This window comes from Balaenoptera acutorostrata, chromosome 7 (genome assembly GCF_949987535.1).
Source record: "Balaenoptera acutorostrata chromosome 7, mBalAcu1.1, whole genome shotgun sequence".
NCBI lineage: Eukaryota > Metazoa > Chordata > Mammalia > Artiodactyla > Balaenopteridae > Balaenoptera > Balaenoptera acutorostrata.
In genome coordinates this window covers 23,268,199-23,289,407 of record NC_080070.1, presented here as the reverse complement: position 1 = coordinate 23,289,407, position 21,209 = coordinate 23,268,199, and the positions used below count along the sequence as shown (strand labels likewise).

Sequence of the window (21,209 nt, the reverse complement as noted above, 5' to 3'; positions counted from 1 at the left end):
GAGGTCAAATGTGGGCCTTCTGCCCACATTCCCAGTTAGGTCCCCAGTCAATAGCCAGCATCGACCACTAGACATGGGAATGAACAGCCTTAAAATTATTCAGTCGTTCAGCCCCACACATTGTGGAGCAGAGAGAAGCCATCCCCATTGTACCCTATCTGAATTCCTGACCCATGGAGAGAGATACTAAATGATTATTGTTTGGGGGGCAACTTGTGCAGCAGAAGTGACTGAAACACACACGTAGTCAGTCCCATGTTGTGTTCCAAAAGGGTTGTACCAATTTTCACTGCCATCGGCAGTGGAGGACTATGGCAGATTCACCACAACCTCATGAGCCCTGGAGTGTGGCCTCTTCGTGGGCATTTACCCCAAAGTCTTCAAATCTCATCTCTGCTTCTCAACTGTAAGCTCCTTGAGGGGATACATCACTGCATTTTTGTTCACAGTTCTTAGCTGTCACTTGGTAAACGCTTGTGCATTTGTACATTTGTTAAAAGTGTACATAACTAGGGTATACATTGTCCTGGCCAGGAAGCACAGACTCTGACCGTGTAGTAGATTGAAGCTATCTTGGTTTCCTCATCAGAGAAAGCATATTTCAGAGAAGCAGCTCAGAAAACACACCCTCTAGTCCGATTATACATAAACTTGGAAGAAACTGTACGGTGTGTTAGGAAACAGGATAATGGTATCCTATAACTGGATCAGAGTGTTCCCAGCCCTCATACCTTGCATCCACCCCCAATACAGCTCCAGCTGTGAGAGATTGCAAGATGCCTCCAATTTTGCATTCTACCGAGAAACTACTGGCAGATACGTATCTAGATGGGTTTTCTCCCCCAGCCATGTACACACTCTTTACTATTGAATCAATTTTCATACAGCCCAACAAAGAGGAATGCATGGAAATGTAGAGCGGGCCCTCTGGCCTTTCCTTCTACAAGTTTAGATCCACTGCCAGTTGCCAGATCCTTGCTTCTTTTCTTCTCTGCCACGCTTCCACTCACCGGCCAGAGAGCTCTCCATGGTCTTCAGCATGGAAAGCACACTTGTCGAAAATTACAGTCCAAAAAAAGAAAAGGATTGCTTTTCAAGTGAATTCTGTCTACTTAACCCAATTATTAATTTAACAAATATTTACTGAACACCTAACATGCACCTGCCCTCAAGGACCTTAAGGAAGCTGCAGTCTAATGGAAGCTCCATCATTTACAGGAGTTCTGTTCATCTGAGAGGCCTGCAGTTTTCCTTGGGTATTTGTTCTAGCATGGCCCTACTATTATACCTGCCAGGATAGGGTCAGGAGGGCAAGCCAGCCTGGGGGTGGTTGAGTGGAGAGGGGTATGTGTGGTGAAATAGAGTTGTGGGAGAAAGTAGTAACTTACTCAGAGAGATACAGTAGTTTAAATGAAAGATCATTTCTTTGGCTACACAGAAAAAATATGTGTTTTATTTAAGAGACACTGTATTCTAGGATATGGACTTTGCCTCTATGGGTTCTATCCAAGGCACTTGGTCTAAGTGGAGTCTAACCACCACTTTAAGGTAGTTAACTCCAGGAATTTTCAAGATGGCATTAAAAAACTTTAAAGAGTGCATGCAGAACATTTAACTGGAAGCAGAGCATTGTACTGAATTTATTCTTTTTTTTTTTTTAAACCAAATTGCTTATTTTTTAGTGCAAAGTTTATTTATTTTTTTATAAATTTATTTATTTATTTTTGGCTGTGTTGGGTCCTTGTTTCTGTGCGAGGGCCCTCTCTAGTTGCGCCGAGCGGGGGCCACTCTTCATCGCGGAGCGCGGGCCTCTCACCATCGCGGCCTCTCTTGTTGCGGAGCACGGGCTCCAGACGTGCAGGCTCAGCAGCTGTGGCTCACGGGCCCAGTTGCTCCGGGCATGTGGGATCTTCCCAGACCAGGGCTCGAACCCGTGTCCCCTGCATTGGCAGGCGGACTCTCAACCGCTGCACCACCAGGGAAGCCCCTTAATTTATTCTTAAGGGTGGTTAGCTAACTTGAGATGGAAGCCATATAACACCTTTTCAAACCACCAGGTTTTGGGGCTGATGGCTTTAGTTTAGACTTCATTCTGCCAAGTCTCACTTTCACGAGTTAGCAGGACTACTCGTCTGCTCCTCAGGCTGTCCAGTGGATGATACCCTCCCCATTAGGAACAAAAGGGGCCTTTCTTTGGAGTTGGAGCTCAGTAAGCTAATGCCTGTATTCTGGGCCAAAACTATCACAGAGTTGCCTGATTCCAGTCTACGTACCATGTGTTTGAGGAAGAATCATGCCTGGCTGCGGCTCCTGAAAAAACAAGTTTTGCCCCCAACAGAGCTGATCACCACCTTCTGACTTTCCTCCTATGGGATGCAGTTCATGAAAGCAGTCTGATTCAGGATTGTTATTTTTTTTCCTTCTAGTTTAGAAATGGGAAAGGAAGGAGACAGTGTTTTCTTGGTAGACCAGAAAGCCCAGCCTTCAAGATACAAGGGCGGTACTGTCTCTGATTGGGAAATGGCCAGGTCTGGGGTGGGGGAAGGAAAGAGGGAGCAAGAGGCAGATACAGCTGGGCTAGGACAGTTGGGGCGGGTGTGAGTGTGTCAAGGCATGAAGATCTGTATACATCTCAGCATGATCCAGGAATGACAGAGTTGCTTTACAATGCTAAAAAGGGTCATTTCCTAGTTTCATCCTAATGTTATTCTGAAAGACTTTTTAAAGCCATTTTATTCTTACCCAAAAGCACTGTCATCTGTTATTTTCATTCAGCTTCTCAATGATCTCTGAGGTATGAATAGTATCTTTTTTATACCCAGAAATCACAGTGTAAAATGTTAATTGCCCTGCCCCAGTAGTGACAGAGCTCAGTCCTCCAAAGTCTCAGCCCATTCAGGCCAGTGGCTCGTCTAGCCAGACTGACTGTGGAATATTCGTTTCGGGGGCATGAAAGGATTTAGTTATAGCTTTACATTTCATCCACAGCAGTGCCTGGGATTGTTTGCATGTGACTTTGCTAGGGAATATCTTTGGGGTCACTGTTGTCCTAGGTGGACAGAATTCTGGGCACCCATGAGGCTGTTCTTCATACCCATCGTGCTGTATTGGACTCTTCTCCCTAACCCCGACTGAAGTGCCACCCTCTGTAGAATCCATAACCTGTCCCCCAGGTCAGTGCAGCTCATTCAGTGTGGAAATGGAATTACTGATGACCATTCAGGGGTCAAATTAGAGATGTGGCTCAGAGGTAATGCCTAACAATCCAGCAGGCTCAGCACAAAGCCACTGGCATACACAGTGAGATGTGGCAATGTCACTGGGGCCTAAGAAGCACAGGTGCTGATGTGCAAACCCCTCTCACTCTAAGTGGGCAGATTACTGCCCCCCCCACCCCCCCCAAGGATCCTTCCCCAAGGCCTTCTTGCCAGAGACTCCAGCCTTCTGCTGCTTATCCTCAAGTATCGTTGGCCCTACCTACGAGCAGGGGAGTGCTGTCACTGAAGCCACCTGGACGGATGGGTGGGCCAGCTAGCCTCTCCTGGCCCCTCACAGTGGACCCTGTAGCATCTGGGACAATGTGCTGCTGGTAAGTTTAACGGCCTAACCTCACGTCACTAAGGAAGACCCCCAAGAGTACCGGGAATTGGTTGTGCATTTTCCTAATGCCTACACGTTTTAGGCAGTGTCCCTGCTGCAGCTCTTCAGGCCTGGGAATGTTTCCTCCTCCTTAGGCCTAGACACAAAAGGAAAGTCAGTGAGCCTGGCCGCTCAAAAGGTGTCCTTTGACGAGAACTCAAGCCTTTCCCAAAAGGTAGCTTTAGCCATCATCAAAGTCTTCCTGAACAGTAGCACAGCTCAGACTAGTAAAAAACTCAGGTCTTTCATGAGGATGAGACAAGCTATAAGGACCCATCCTTAGAGACTAAAAGTCACTTCTGAATTCATTCATATGGCGGCTGAGTGCCAGAAAAGGGGCACAAATCTAATCACCCTGGGGGAGAAATGACTGCCAGCTGCAGTGGTCAGGATCAGCTCCAAAAAATAGCAGGTTTAATTAGAGCAAAGTCTCAAGGGAAGGGTAGACTGTAGAGGGGGAGGGGACATCCCCAGGGAGTGATCAGGATGGGCAGGAGATACATGCAGACGGGCCAGCAAGGAGCAGCCTACAATGGCTGAAGCCAAGGATCCAGGTGGATAAGGCTAGCTTGGGGCCAGATTGTGAAGGGTTTTAAATGTCAGGCCAAGGAATTTATCAGGAGAATGAAATGATCAAACAAGTGTTTTAGGAAGATGAATTTGAAGACAGTGTGCAGGATGAATTGGAGAATCTGTAAGCATGGCAACAGTTAGGAAGCTGTGACATTAATTAGGCTGTTGTAGTAGTCCTGTGTGAGTTGATAAGAGTGTAAATGAGCATAGTGGCAGCAGAAATGGAAAGGGACAGCTGCAAGAGACATTGTTAAGAAAGAATGGATGAGATTGCTGCCTGATTGGATTGGGGACCCAGGGAGCTCAAGGAGTCAAGATGACAGCAGAGTTTTGAGTGTGGGCGACTGGTAGTACAATGAACAGAAAAAGGGATGTTAGAAGAGGGAGCTGTTTCAGCAGATGTGTATTCAGTTCCACACATGGAGAATGTGCACGATATCCAAGTGGAAATGTCTGACAGGTCACAGGAAATTTAACACTAGAGCTCAGGAGAGACAGTATGGTTGGTGATGAACTTGGGAATCAAATGCAGAGGTGATAACTGAAGTCACAGAATGAATGAGATCTCTAAGGAAAAGCATAAGCAGTGAGACAGAGGACCAAAGCATGACTTTTGAGGAATGCCCGCTTTCAAAGGATTTATATCACAAAGCTGAGTTTAGAAGTGCCACCTACATGCTGCATGTCTTCACCACTAAAATATCAGTTTAAAGTGTATATCTATTTGAGAAAGTCAAGCAACACAGCATTTTTATGCTATAGTAGGAACTAAATTATAAACATGCCTCTAAACAAATCTGGCTGAAGAAAAGGCTGATATTCATAGAGAAAAAAAGAATAAGTGATACAGTGAACATAATCTAGAAGATTAGTGGATTTGATCCCATGAGGATGAGTCAAGCAAAGAAAATAAAAACTTGTGAGAAATATTTACTCATTTTAACACAAGCACCAAAAAATTTACCATGTTTGCAGTGCACTGTCTTCCTGAAGTATCAATTCAAACTAATTCATCAAAGTATTTTTAATAAAAGCTATAGTAAGTATATGCTGGCTCAAACATTTGTGAAGACAAGTTAATATATGAAAGCTACCCAGAGTACAGTAACCCACACCACCCTTAGTATGCAAACAAAATATCTTTTCTTTTTAATGTGCACCCCGAGTCTTTTTACGTGAAATATTTACCGTATATTGCATTTCTGACACACAAACTTTTTTTAATATAAGAAATGACACATCATTTTTTATTGTTTGTAATTGTGAAGTAGACACACCAACTTTTGAAACAGTAGACTTCGATTTTAACATGTTCTTATATTTAACATGTTTAATTGGTATTTTATCATAACAAACAAATTTAACATACATCAAAAGCAGTTAAAAGATAGAAACTTCCTTTCCTTTGGACATCTGACTTTTAAAAAACAGGAACAAGATTTACAAATTATACAAAAATGAGCTGCATATGTAATACTGACACGGAGTTACTGAGAAAATACTAGTTTTAGTTGTTTCCAGGTAAAGCACTCTCTAGTAACATGTCAACCCAGAAAATACATGCAATTGCTGACTAGCCTTAGATATACTACATATACATGTAAGAAAATAAAGATGGAGAGTCAAGCAAAACTTACAAACTTGGTAATTTCTTACTCTCCAGATATTTTGAACATATCTAAAAAATTTAAACAGATTAAGATATCATATCTTAAAGAAGGGAACTCAATACAATATTATGGAACAGTGAAACTGAGTTATTAAAACCAAGGCAATTGTTTTCTTGATGTCTTCAGCCTCTTAACTAAGACCTAAATAGTTTAATTCTATCAGCTAAATTTAATCCAAGAGTTGACTTTTTATAGTTATTTTTTAGTTTACAGTCTTTTATTCCTATCAAGTCTTTGAAACCGGTGTGATTTTACACTTACGGCGCATCGCAATTTGGGCTAGGCGTGTTTCAAGTGCTTAACAGCCTCAGGTAGCTGCTGTATTGAACAGCACAGGTTTAGAGAGACATATAAAGAAATGCACATGCCTATGTGATTTCAAACCATGGTCGGTGATATGAAGCAAAGGTGAAAGGTACCAAGAGAGAAAACAGTCAGGGGATCTGCGGGAGGTGGGAATGGAAGGAGTCGGGGGAGGGAGAGCTTCTCTGGGAAAGCAATATTTAGGCAGAGCCTAGAAGGGTGCTGAGGAGGGTTGGCTAGACCAAGAGTGGGGCCGGAGTGTCTCAGGCAGCGGGAGTGCACGGAGGCCCTGGGATGAGAGCTGAGAAAGGGCCAGTGTGGCTGGGGCACGGAAGGAGAGGGGCAAGGCAAGACTGGAGTGGAGGCAGGGGCAAGGGGGCAGAGGGAAGATCAGGCAGCATCTTTCAAACCATGTTCAAGACTGTGAACTTCATCAAGAGTTGACTTTTTAAACATTAGTACCGTCAAACCTCTTCCAATAATATTTTTTAAATGCACATGAACTATTATTTAAAAGTTTATCTCATTTTTTAAAATATGAGCCTTGGGCTAATTTGTTGAACACTGGGGTAATATAAACATTAAAAAAAAATAAGCAATTTGCTTTTTTTTTTTTTTAAAGGATACCTTGGAAAGACAAATTGCTACCTTACAAAGTTCTTTTTTTAAAAAATTATTATTAATTAATTAATTTATTTTTGGCTGTGTTGGGTCTTCGTTTCTGTGCAAGGGCTTACTCTAGCTGTGGCAAGTGGGGGCCACTCTTCATCGCGGTGCGCGGGCCTCACTATCGTGGCCTCTTGTTGCGGAGCACAGGCTCCAGACGCGCAGGCTCAGTAGTTGTGGCTCACGGGCCTAGTTGCTCTGCGGCATGTGGGATCTTCCCAGACCAGGGCTCAAACCCGTGTCCCCTGCATTAGCAGGCAGATTCTCAACCACTGCGCCACCAGGGAAGCCCAGCAATTTGCTTTTTTAAAAAAATTATTTATACTAAATAACTCAACTGAAAAAACAATTTTTGTGGGGAGGAATCAGGCAGATGATTCTCATTTGGGGGGTTACAGTGAAGAAGGACTCAATTAAGGCGGAACGGCACTGTTTTGGCCAACAAAAATCTGAAGGGTTGCAGTTTTTTTCTGAAATGATAAAGTAATGTTTCTTGGTGTAGAAGATATAGGGCATACTTTTACAAAGAAGTTTCATAATAGCTAATTTTTTGTTAAATCTAAAGAATCTGTAACATACACATATGTATCTTATTTCAGAAGAGGCCGTGACTCAGAGATACTTAGATTCAACTTCTGATTCAGTCAAATAAAGTCCAAAAGTTTGGAATTAAATGACCCACACTACTCGCCAAAAATCCACAAAATATTCACACCGGATAGACCAAGATTAACTCTCCTATAAAGAGAAAAAAAAAAGTTTTAGTGGAATTGATTGCCCAGCATTTAAGGTCTTTTTTCAAATAACTAAAATAGGAGTCTTTACAAGGGATACATGTTTAATTAACATTTAGTGCTTTCTGAAATAAGTTATGTTACACATGGTTTATCAGGTGAATTCTAGAAACAGTAATTACTTTCTTAACTGTGCTTAAAACCCAAATTTAGAATAAATGGACTTACGGAGTGTGGAAAATTAATTTTTCAGTGGACCTCAAGAATTATTACAACAGATAGAGTTAAACAGGACAATTTTAGCAAGTAGGATTTAAGTAAAAGTGTCAATTAAATTTTTAAAAATTGAGGAGTTAGAAATGCTAGGCCTCTCAGAGAATTTTACCTGTTCAAAAAAGGTCATTTCATCAACTGTGTTTTCTCATTTCTCCATACCCTCACCAACACTGCAAATGATAAATTTCAATTTGATAGAAAAAAATGTTTTAATTTTGGCTTGACTGTATATGAGACTAAGCATCTTTTCATGTTCATTAACCATTTGCATGACACTCTTCTATGAAAGTCTCTCGTGTCTTTGACCATTTTCTATATTTTTCTTTTCTAATTAACATATATGCTCCTTATACATGATGGATATTAACTTGGCTTTGCTCTAAATGTTGAAATTATAATGCTTTGTCTCAGTTTGTCATTTAGTTTTAAACTTTATTTATGGTGTCTTTTGCTAAACAGGACACTTAAATTACCGTGCAGTCAATTCTGTCTAGATTTCTTTTCCCTTTTGGATGTAAAACATTCATCTCATTCCACTACCGCACAAATATGTGGCACTGAACTGATAATGGATTTGTATCAAACTGCTGTGTTATGGGCATGATTCCAAATGGTCTATATTTGAGCCACTTGCTTATTTCCTTTAAGCAAAGGAAACTTCCTTCCTTTAAGGTATAGGAGAGCAGTTTTTAACATTTGATTGTTCCAAAATGTATTAAAAAGATTAATCATATTTTAAAAGTTAATTTCAAAGACTTTTCCCTTGGTTAAAAAAAAAAATCCCAAGTAAATAAAACAGATTAGTTTTAGTCTAAAATGTTTCATTTTCCACATGTAAGTTCCTCATTCAGAGAAGATAAGCACTTTAAATATTATACCAATTCTTTTGGGCCTCTGCGTAAATTACTGCCCCACTAAGATGTTACAGAAAACCCAAATGAACTTTTTGGCCAACCCAATACTTTTAAAGATTTTACATTTTTATGTATATGACAAACTATATATGGTACTCAACACAAGCTTCATGCTATCATGACAAATCACTTATGTATCAAGTATCAATTTAGATTTTTAGAGAAAAGATAAATTTTCAATTAAAACCAAAAATTCATTATTTATTTAAAATACTTATAAATTAATTCCTCACTTCAAAATAGTCTTCCAGAAACACTGTTAAGAATTACAAAACAATATATTTATAGCACATTCCATTTTTCTAACACATGTATATCTATCACTAAATACTGCTAGAAAATTTAGGAAAAAAGTCTGTATTTACTGACATAGAAGAATATCCAAGATATACCATAAGATTAAAAGGCAGGTCACAGAGTAATACGTTTGGGTACAATATATTTTTAAACAAAATGAAAACTAAAAACAAAATCAACTTTCCCCAGAAAGTAGTCTGAAAATGTACACCTGAAACTGTTAACACACTGGATACCTCGAGGCAGAGTTCATCAGAAGAGAGAGTTGATCAGAGGGGAGTTTTCAATGTCTAGTTTATACACTGCTATATTGTTTAAATATTTCTATACTGAGCATGCATTATTTTTGTAATTAAAAAAATAAAGAAAAAAGAGCCATGGTAGCATAAATATTCTTTAACTCAGTATATCCAATGCATTATTTCAACATGTCATCAATATACAAAATTATTAGAGATATTTTACTTCTTCTTTTTTGGTACTAGGTCTTCAAATTCTAGTCTATGTAGTTTACACTGACAGCCCATCTCAATTTGGACTAATCATGTTTCAAATGCTCAATGCCACATGTGGCTGGCGGCTGCTGTATTGGACAGTGGAGTTCCAGAACCTGTATAAAACAGGACACCTATAAAACTGAAAAGAAGCATGCATACCAAACTGGAACAGACCCCTGATATTTTCTATTCAGCCCTTCCCTTTACATTTTTTTAACCTCAGGTTACCTAGTGCAGGCAGAGATGGACCCAGAACCCAGATTTTCAGACTTCCAGTCCTTGCATTACCAGATTTACCCAGCATTAGCTGAGGTCCATTTACTTCAAATATTATTTGAAGGACTAAAATTTCAAATCACCTAAATTAACAAGACAGCAATTTTGAGTTTACTGTAACAGTATGTGAGCTTCATTACTGTATTTAGAATAAACAAAGTAAACAATTTCAACTGACCATTTTTCCATCCCAATTAACAATATTATGGAACCGGTGCTGACTTAGTCTCTCTGAAAGTGTAAACATTTTGCAGAAGGCTTTGTGTCTGAAATGGGATAGCCTGAATAAATAGGACTCCAGTTTTGTTTTTGTTTTGGTTTTTTAATTTTAAAGTGGCAAGAGCCTGATATATCAGGGTTGTTCCTCTGGGGGACACAGCTGTAAAGCCAATGATGTGGTCAAATTGCCTTTTTATCAATGGGGAATGGAGGTTCCAAGGAATTACTGTAATGGACTTGCTCAAGATGGCAGAGCTGGTTAGTGACAGGGCTGAGTTGGACTAGAAACCATATCTCTTACTGTTCAGTCCACAAATCTTCAGTATATGATGCTGCCTTCTGCAGAATCTTAACATAAGAAAAACAGTATATAAGTTAAGTACTTGTATTTTTAAAGCATAAATACTTACCCAAGCATTCCTGACTCTTTGGTCTTTATGATGTAGAGGAACATTAACAATGTATGAAACATATTATTTCGGCCCTGGAACAAAGACAAAAAATACAGCAAAATTTAAACCTAACCAAACCAAACCATTCAGCCTGATAGGTAAATGCAGATCCTATCAATTTATATTCTACTAACTCGGAATTCCATGTAATTCAGCCTTTCATTCATTCATTAAACAAAGTGCCCACTTTTGTGCTAGGAAGTGGGAATACTGTGGTGAATAAAACAGAGAGGATCCATGTAATTGAGGAGCTTAAGGTCTAGTAGGAAAGGCAGACAGGAAACTCAGAATTACAATAAAGTGTGATGAATGTTATGAGAAAGAAGGAGGTGTAGGGTGCCATGGGAACATATGCATTAAACCCAGAGTGGTGAGGCAAGCAATGCCTCCCTGAGAGAGAAATTTTTAAGTTGAGACCTGAAAGATGAGCAGAAATAAACACACTGGGAAGTTCCCATACATGGGGAGCAGCATTTATGAAGGTCTGGATGGGAGCTATTCTGAAGCTGGTACCCCTGTATCCTACACACAAAAAATACTCTATCCCCAAAATTAACAGCATAAACAACAGTGTTGGGATTAAAAAACCTTTAATCACACTTCAAAATACATTATGATATATGTTAACAGTGTTAAGTAACATATTAAATGTAAATTTATTTTATCTACAAGGGACTATGAGGCAGCATTTTGCCAGCACTAAAATCAAACTATTATATATAATTTCTGGTCTGTGAAATAGCTCCTGATTTAGATTTTCAATTTACTGATTAACTTATACCTGCTTATTCTGATTTAGTGTTTTTACTAAAAAATCTTAGGATATACGATTTTTAAAGACAGTGTTTCTTTAAAAAACAAACAAAAAAAAGGATTTGCATGGAACTTGAATAGCCCAAAATATTTACACTTACAAAGTTGAAATATTAAACTTAAAAAAAAAAAATTCTCTCCTGGGTATCTGATGAAGTGAAGGATACAATTTATGATTATAGTCTATGTAAAATTTCTTAGTATAGATGCTGGTAACAAAAATAACTGCAAAGGTCATCAACAGAACTGATGTTTGTAATCAAAAGTAAAATACCTGGATAGAAGTGTAAACTGGTACAATCACCTTTTTTATAAAGTAATTTGATAATATATTTTAACAGCCTTGAAAATATTCTATAACCCAGAATTCCATTTTTGGACTTCAGGCTAAAAAACTACCCAAAATGCAGACAGCTATATGCATAAAGGTATTTATGATAATGAAGACTTAGAAACATCCAAAATATCTAACTGTAGGGGAGTGGTTAAATAAATTGTTATAATTTTATTGTGAAGTTTTAAAATAGCCATTAAAAAGTGTTTTAACGAAGATTCTTAAAGGCATCAAAAATTATGTTATAACATTAATTTTAAAAAGGATATAAAGCTACATAAATAATATGATTTCAACCCATAAATAAGTACAGAGAAAGACCAAAATGAAATTTACCAAAAAAATTATACCAAATGTTAACAAGAGCTTCCTGTAAATAATGGAATAATGAACTTTTCTTCCTTTTCTTCATACTTCTCCAAATTAAGCACATATTACTTTTAGAGTTTTAGAAAAAGGGATATAAAACTAGCACTTTTTCCCTAATTTAAAAAGTTTACCTATTCCATAAACAAGAGAATCTAATTTTAAAAATATTAACAAAGCAAGTCATCCATGACATTAGTAATAGCAACTGCTACATTTATAAGTACCTTTGGAAGACTGTAGACATGACGCTGGTAGATTAGCTCATAATGGGGAGGGTTGATAGCACTCTGATAAATGCAAAAAACATTCTCATTTGTCACATCTGTAAAGGAAATATGCTACATTAAAAAAACAAAAACAAAACCACTAGATGTATTTCATGTGAAAAGCTCAATTCATCCTTTTAGGAGTGGTTGTTTATACCTGGTTTATTTGGTGTCTGAACAAAGTGCTGAGAAGTAAATGTTTTTCCATCAGGGTATTTAGGATGTGGAGGTAGTCTGGAATCAAGGTAGGTACAAAACACATGCATGATGATCTGAAGACGAGGAAACAATTTTTCAAAGTCAGCATGAAAATCGATCAAGTATGTGGTACTTTTAAAACATGTTTATAATGACTCCAATTTTTAAGTTTTTCCCCAAAGAAAGAATTAGCAAAAATGCTTTGAAGTGGTTGTATCTGTAAGATGAAATCTATAAAATGAAAAGATTAGAGCAAGACATTCCTAGTTTTCTGTTAAGTGGATCATTCACACCCATATAGGTAATTAACAGCAAAGTCAAAATAAAATACACATACATTCAATTCTGAATTTGAGTATCAGCATTTAAAACTTCATTTTCACACATAACAGTCACTATAAAAAACAAAATAAACATAATTTTGAAAAACTCTTAAATGCTCAAAAGCTTTATACTCTTTGATTTCATAAATCTAATTCTAGGAATCTTTCGTAAAATCATAATCCTAAATAAGAAAGAAACATGCATTATGTTACTCATGGCAGTATTATTTAAGACAGAAAAACAAAAATCCCTCCCCCACTACGTTTCCCAAACTTTTAGGTCCAATATAGGAGAACAGTTAAATGACAGTGTGTAATAGTGCAAACAAGAACACTGAAAAGTGAAAAAAAGCAAGAGACATAATTTTACATATGGGGTTATTATATCTGTATCGATAAAAACATTAAAATTAGCACAATCTAAGTAAAGGGGAAAAAAAGAGGAAAGTATACCAAAATATTAACAGTGGTTGGGTTAAGATGCTGGTACCAAAAATTTTTTATTTCTACTTAGTTTCTAAGTTCTTTTTATTTATTTTATTTTCATTTTTATTTATTTATTCATTTATTTATTTATTTTCTTTTTTGGCCTCACTGTGTGGCTTGAACCCGGGCCCACGGCAGTGACAGCGCTGAGTCCCAACCACTGGACTGCCAGGGAATTCCCTCTAAGTTCTTTTTAATACTCATTTTTATAAGGGAAAAATAAACCCAGTAACAAAAATGTCAAACTGAAAAAACAAAATAAAACTGGGGACTTACAGCAGAATCAGTGGGCAGGTCTGTATCCCACTTGCGGCCTTTGAAGTCTCCACCTCTATTCCATCGAAATGAGCTCATACAGCCTCCTTGAGAAAGTTCTGTAGCAACAAAGGTAAAATAAAATAAGCTAAGAATATACAAGAAAGAAGGAAAAAAAAAAGGCTAAGGGGTTACAATAAGGAAAGTATAACATCATAAAAACCTGATCAAAACATGCAGACGGGGCTTCCCTGGTGGCGCAGTGGTTGAGAATCTGCCTGCCAATGCAGGCGACACGGGTTCGAGCCCTGGTCTGGGAAGATCCCGCATGCCGCAGAGCAACTGGGCCCGTGAGCCACAGCTACTGAGCCTGCGCGTCTGGAGCCTGTGCTCCGCAACAAGAGAGGCCGCGATAGTGAGAGGCCCGCGCACCACGATGAAGAGTGGCCCCCGCTTGCCACAACTAGAGAAAGCCCTCGCACAGAAACGAAGACCCAACACTGCCAAAAATAAATAAGTAAAATTAAAAAAAAAAAAACATGCAGACAAAGAAATACAAGATATAAAAGATTAATTTAAATAGAACCATGGGGACTTCCCTGGTGGTACAGTGGTTAAGAATCCACCTGCCAATGCAGGGGATACAGGTTTGAGCCCTGGTCCAGGAAGATCCCACATGCTTTGGAGCAACTAAGCCTGTGCGCCACAACTACTGAGCCTGTGCTCTAGAGTCCACGAGCCACAACTACTGAGCCTGCGTGCCACAACTACTGTAAGCCCGTGTGCCTAGAGCCCGTGCTCCGCAACAAGAGAAGCCACTGCAATGAGAAGCCCGTGCACCACAACGAAGAGTAGCCCCCACTCGCCACAACTAAAGAAAGCCCGCTCACCACAACTAAAGAAAGCCCACGTGCAGCAAAGAAGACCCAATGCAGCCATATATAAATAAGTAAGTAAGTCATGATAAATGTTTATTCCTAAGTAAGTCATGATAAATGTTTATTCCTAAACCTCAGTCCAAACCTAGAATAGAGAAGGGGCAACATTATATTTTCAAATTAAGATTTATGATAAATCTAAAGAGTGAAATACTATTTCTAAAACTTGTTTTAGTGATGAGAACATTTTACAGAGTTTATCCAAATAAATGTAGGGAGGCATAAAGAGAGAATGTGGGAGTATCAGGGAGGCTAAATTTCCTGAGTCTCAAGTCAGTCTTCTCAGAAGATCATATTTCCCCCAAATAATCAGAATATAACAGAAATATAAAGAAGCAACATATTACATATGACTTATAAAAATCGAAAGAAATAGGATCAGCATGTTGAAATTATAAAGAATGTCATTGTGGCATCCATTCTTGGTAGCTTAAGAATAGAAAATGAGTGAAATATTCATGTGAGCCCATTTAGCTCATATTTAAGTTTCCCTATTTAGAACAAAATTAGTAATTAATGTATTCAAGGCTAACTACATTATTTTGACCATTTTTAAGCATATAGAATGTAAAACTCAAAAGTTGTTCAAGTATAAGCCTTAATAAAGCCATAATTAAATACATATTTATAAAATAAGATCATACTTCAGTGATACTTATAATTAAAAAAAAAATTTTTTCCCATGTTACCTGTATAAAATTTCAAACTAGTGAAAAAGCTTTCATTTTTTCCCTCTTCAAATCAATAATTACCTTTGATCCTTTCAAACAAGTATTCCTGATTTGGCGTGAGGTCTAGATACTGCACGATTGTATTTAGAGTTGGAATGAGTGGAGCTTTGACCAGAGCAGCCTGCTTCAAGCTAGTAATACTAGCCTCTGTTAAAATTAAAACACACAGAACACAGATTATTCCTCATGTGGATCTTTGAAAAAACTTCAAATGCTCTTCCTTCAATAGATGTTGAAGGAATAAAGGAAAGCAATGATAGTTTATCTTAACAATCTGCATTATCTACTTTACCTACAATTTATTTGATCACTTCTGGCAAGGTGGCCAGATTTACACACACAAACACATGCATACTCCAAAAACAGCCAAATCCAGTTTGTCAAATCTATAAACAACTAATACACAGAAAATTTTTGTGGGGTATATATAAAAAGACACATGACAGCTTTCAAAATCAGGTTGAATTAAAAGTTGCCCATTATGCCAGTGACAAGTGAAAACTTTTTATGACAGTGATTTCTCTCATCACTTCATGAAAGACAACTATCCAAAGAAATGAATAAACCAACAGAAAGTTTCAAAATGTCCAACCATACTAGTAATACCCAATGTTGGGAAAAAGGCTTTCTTATATGTGACATTATTGCTAGAATATAAATTGGTATAAGCTTTTTGAAGGGCTATGTACATTAAAAGCCTTAATATATTTATACCTATTGAACTTACAACTTCACTCCTAAGAAATTATCCTAAGGAAATAATTATAAATGTATACAAATATTTAGGTAAAAGGACATTTCTTACGGCATTATTAATAACAGTAAAGGGAAAATCTTCTAAATTTTAAATAATAAAGATCAGTTAAATACAATATATTACATACATAAAAGAAATACAAACTAGCCATAAAAATAGTACTGGAGAATATTTAACAAAATAGAAAAAGTGGAGGGAAAAAAGCAGGTAACAAAACAGTATGACCCCAATTTAATTAAAAATATATACATACATATGTACTATTTGCTCAACTCCTAAATATACACTTTTCACATTTTAATGTTCTTAAATTATGGTATAACTTACCATTGATATATATAGTATCATAGTATTTTTCTCCAAAAGGAATAAGTGATTGTGATTTAAAACTAATTGATTGTGGTTATCTACTGAAGCGCAATCATGGGTAATATTCTTTGTGTATTTCTGTACTTTCCAAATTTTCTACAATGAACATATGCATGTTGCTTTCATAGTGATAAAACAATGTTATTCTTTTTTAAAAAGCACATCACACTGGTAAAAATGTTGTGAAAGATACATATTTTTATAGCTTATAAAAAAGCTCAGGGCTTCCCTGGTGGCGCAGTGGTTGAGAGTCTGCCTGCCAATGCAGGGGACACGGGTTCGAACCCTGGTCTGGGAAGATCCCACATGCCGCGGAGCAGCTGGGCCCGTGAGCCACAACTGCTGAGCCTGTGCGGCTGGAGCCTGTGCCCCACAACAAGAGAGGCCGCAACGGTGAAAGGCCCGCGCACTGCGATGAAGAGTGGCCCCGCTTGCCGCAACTGGAGAAAGCCCTCGCACAGAAACGAAGACCCAACACAGCCAAAAATAAATAAATAAAAATAAAAATGCTGGCTTAACTCCTAGAGAGTTTCATTTAAAAAAAAAAGCTCAAAAAGGATAAGCATAGGTTCAAATAACATTACCAAGAAAGTAACCCTCTGACTTTGGAGTCAGAAAGCTCTGGCCTCAAATCACTGCTCTGTGACACTGGGCAAGTTACTTAACCTCTCTGAGTCTTAGTAGCCTGATCCATAAAATGTGGCACTAAAAGCTGGCTTTCAAGGTTAATGTGAGTGTTGTATACATTATATATAAAACATTTGGATACTCAACACGTGGGTACTTTAGTGATGCACAACTCTATACTTATTCCAGAGAATAAAGACTGATTAAAAGATACCCAAAAGCAAGTGGAAAGTGTTAATGTGCAATCCAAAGCCCTTACATATTTCAAAGAGAAATTTATTCTCTAGAAAGCTGATTGACTAAAATATTCCTTATTTATTTTGAAACCTAATTATTTAACACTAAATAAGTTACATTATATATATACTTTAGGCAAATTATATTACACAAAACCTTAACAATTTTATTTTTAGCAGATAAGAAAGTTGAAAAAAGGGGATTTTAAATTAGCACTGTACACATTTTTTATGCTTTGTACAATTTGTAATTAATATCTAATAAGAGACTTGTATCTTGACTATATAAAGAACACCTACAACTCAATAATAAAAAGACAAATAACCCAATTTAAAAATAGGTAAAGGGGAAAAAAAACTGGGTAAAGGATCTGAAAAGATATTTCGCTTATGAAGATATATGAATGGACCAGCACATGAAAAGATGCTCAACATCATTAGCCATCAGGGAAATGCAAACTAAAAACACAATGTGATACCATTTCATATCCATTAGGACAACTGAAAAAGACACATAATAACAAGTATTGGCAAGGATGTGAGAAACTGGAGCCCTTATACACTGTAGGTGGGGATGTAAAATGGTGCAGCTGCTTTAGAAAACAGTCTGGCAATTCCTCAAAAGGTTAAACATGGATTTACCATATGGCTTAGCAATTCCACTTTTAGGTAATACCCAAGAGAAATTAAAATATATTCACACAAACATTTGTACGTATGTGTTCATAGCAGCATTATTCATAATAACCAAAAAAGTGAAAACAACCCAAATGTCAATCAAATGATGAACGGGTAAACAAAATGTGGTAGATCCAAACAATGGGATATTATTTGGCAATAAAAAGAAATGAAGTACTGATAAACACTACAACATGGATGAACCCTGAAAATATTGCTAAGTGAGAGAAGCCAGTCACAAAGGACAACATATTGTATGATCCCATTTAGATGAAATATCCAAAACAGGCCTATCTAAAGAGACAGAAAGTAGGCTGGTAGTTGCCTAGGGCTGGAGGATGGGTGGTGATGGGAAACGGGTCTACGGGGTTTCCTTTTTGGGTGATGAACTATTCAAACTTGACTGTGGGGATGGTTTGCACAACCCAAACCTTTGAATTGTAGACTTTAAATGGGTGAACTGCATATATCTCAATAAAACTTACATTTTTTAAAAAGTGATATTATAGACATTTAGTTTTTTTCTTCACCTCAAGATAACAAAAGGTGTTGTTAAATAGCCCATTACAAGAAGAAATTTTCCACTTGGCAGATTCACTGAAGGAACTCAAACGCTGGGCTCTATTTTCACATACCTCCTATTTGCAGCTCTGGACAACCCATTCGCCTCATTTGTGTGCTGACAGACTCAATCTCTTGTACAAGTGGCACTAATATTGTCTCATTGATCCACTAGGAAGAAATGAGGTAATGATTTCACACACACAATCTTAAAGCATTTCTCAAATAATTATTTTCATGAAACTATTTTTGCTGTCCTGTACTTGAATATTAATATAGTGAAAGAGAATGGAAGTAGCAGCTACCTGAAGTCTAGAGAGAGATAAGTAACTATGCTAATGGAGTATAACTTGACTAAGTTATATTCTTAAATCACATATGCCTATTTTTTGAAGATATAAAACTTTCAGTTACATGTTAAGTTTTTCTTAAATTCTTCTTTCTAGGATCATTATACTTAGCTAAAAGGATCATCTTCAGTTTACATTTCTAGGTAATTATTCACACATTTACACATGTAGCATTTATACTGGTTTGTGGTTAGTAGAATAGTTTTTAAAACTAACATAACTGATTAGCTATCAGCAGGCTCACTCAATCCCCTAACCATGTGGAAAACAGATTTTACTGTATTTGAAACTACTTTGTGAATATTACAATATTCACTTTAGGACTAGGAATTTCAAATTCCACTTTGCATGGCTGATATCAAACTCATTCTGGGATGTGAAAAGACTGCCCAAGGAAATACCCCATCTAGTTTGTGTGTTATGTGTTTTGTGTTTGTTCACAGCAACTTCAACCACCATTTCTGTTTTCACACTTCTGTTTAACCGTAAAGTAGAAGGATGAAAACAAGCTTCAGATCAAATACAAGTCTATAGAATTCATTATAAAATTTTTGAATTAAAAAGCCTCTGAAAATGAAGTGTTTTTATAATCTATTTAGCAAGAAAATTTGATATACTGGCAAGACCTGAACTGAATTCCTGTGAAGCTATTTTTAGACTTTATCCTACCTAGTGTGACAGTGCATATGCTTTGCTGCAGAAACATTAATGTGGTTGATTAGTGAGTACTAACAAGACCCTGCTAGTGTATTACAAAATATATGGTATATGCATATACTGCTTTTTAAAAAAAACTACAGAAAACCCTAAATCTCAGAACACTGTAGCCTAGGAATTCAGATAAAGGATTGTGTTTGTATTTCTTCTAAGCTAATACTTCTGACCAAGACTTTATAAATATATTAACATTTTTAGAGAAGCCTATGAGTGGAAATAAAAGAAAGTACAGTTCTAGGACATCATTTCACTTGTTCATTCTTCTAACATTTATTAAGTGTATCCTACTTGCCAGCCACTCCTAGGCTGCAACAAAATTATCTACTAGGTCCAGGAGAGAGATCTAGGCCTCATTCCCAGAAAACCTGATTGAGTAGTTCTAGGGCTGGCTCTGGAATTCTTATTCAAAAAAGCCAATCAGGCTTCTGGTTCAAGAAAGTAGGCTACTATTTTCACCACTCCCTCTTGATACCCTATTTAAATTATAGTAAAAGAAGAAAAAAGGAGAACAAGTGATTTCAACATATTTCTAGAAGCTGTAGAGTGGGTGGATGAGTGTTGAAGGATCAAACAGTGGAAGAAGCGGCAGCCTCTATAGAATCTAAGTGGAGGAGCTTCCTGCAGTGGAGGAGGGGCCAATTCGCCCCCCGGAACCGGGACAAACAGGTACTACAGAGAACGACAGAAAGAGGCAGGGTTGAAACCAGGGAACTGACTCACTCTGTATATGCAAGAGCTGGCCTTGCCAACCTCTAGGCCAAAGATTAGAAGGTTCTTCTTTGGAAAAATCGAAGAAATTGATATATTCTGAAGTAGCTTCAAGCATATGTTATGTTCTCTAACTCTGAAGCTTTCTGACCTTAAGGACCTCATTTTTGCTTCCCTCACATTTCTAGACACATAACAGGCTCTGACAGGAAAGCTCTTTGAAAAGTAAAATTGAGATGTTGGGAAAGGGAAAATCTTAGCAACTAAATACACTGTTCCTTTATCCACTCAAAATACACTGATTTGCTAAATACGGAGGGAAAAAAAATCCCAAGAATACAGACATCATATGGTAAACGTCATGTTTATTCTTATATATGTGCCACACATACTGCACTTTTAATAATACTTAATTCTGATATTCTAATAATTAACATCTCTAATTGATATTCTAACAACATACTTTGTACATTAAGAGGCACTAATATTGTCCAAAGAGTAATGTCAGAACTTACATTTCTGAACTTGGCTGTCCATGAATCCATATGATCAAGAAGTTGTCTATTCATAGTCACTCTTGCCCAGACCTATTAAAAATGTTTAAAATGAACAATCAAATAAAATGCCAGTTATCAATCATTCCTTCCCCCATCCTCAGAAATATTTGGAATACTTTGGAAAAAACTTCATGAACATCAATACTGATCTAATTAATATGCAGTAGTTGCTATTCATGCACACATATATATTTAAAATTCCTTACATTGATATGTTTAAAGAACATTCTTCTTGCTTTTAAGAACAAAATTCAAATCCTTTATTTGCTTTTAAACTGATGAAGTTACAGAATATCAAATGTTCTAATCTAAATGTATTTCAAGAGCAAGAGTCTTGTATATGTTAAGTACGAGTAGATACTTGAGATACCTTTTTAATATAAATGAGTGCAGAAAAATGTTTTAGGCAGGAAAGTAATG

The 21,209-nt window shown here is 37.2% G+C and overlaps 1 protein-coding gene across 4 annotated transcripts in view; it reads right to left on the bottom strand.

Moving 5' to 3' along the window:
• Window positions 1-5,509: 5,509 nt before the first annotated feature.
• TMEM209 (transmembrane protein 209) overlaps window positions 5,510-21,209 on the bottom strand; it is a 30,923-nt gene continuing 15,223 nt past the window's right edge. Inside the window, exons 8-16 of one of the 4 annotated variants that reach the window (XM_007177162.2) lie at window positions 20,748-20,819; window positions 18,532-18,628; window positions 15,251-15,376; window positions 13,582-13,679; window positions 12,456-12,570; window positions 12,257-12,354; window positions 10,475-10,548; window positions 7,971-8,031; window positions 5,510-7,589 (exon numbers count right to left, since the gene is read on the bottom strand). In XM_007177162.2, the coding sequence (XP_007177224.1) occupies window positions 8,007-8,031; window positions 10,475-10,548; window positions 12,257-12,354; window positions 12,456-12,570; window positions 13,582-13,679; window positions 15,251-15,376; window positions 18,532-18,628; window positions 20,748-20,819 (705 nt within the window). In that variant the 3' untranslated portion in view covers window positions 5,510-7,589; window positions 7,971-8,006. Of the gene's footprint in view, window positions 7,590-7,970; window positions 8,032-8,987; window positions 9,683-10,474; window positions 10,549-12,256; window positions 12,355-12,455; window positions 12,571-13,581; window positions 13,680-15,250; window positions 15,377-18,531; window positions 18,629-20,747; window positions 20,820-21,209 lie in introns of those variants that run through there. The other 3 variants (XM_007177160.2, XM_057549792.1, XM_057549791.1) reach the window with 3 other exon arrangements.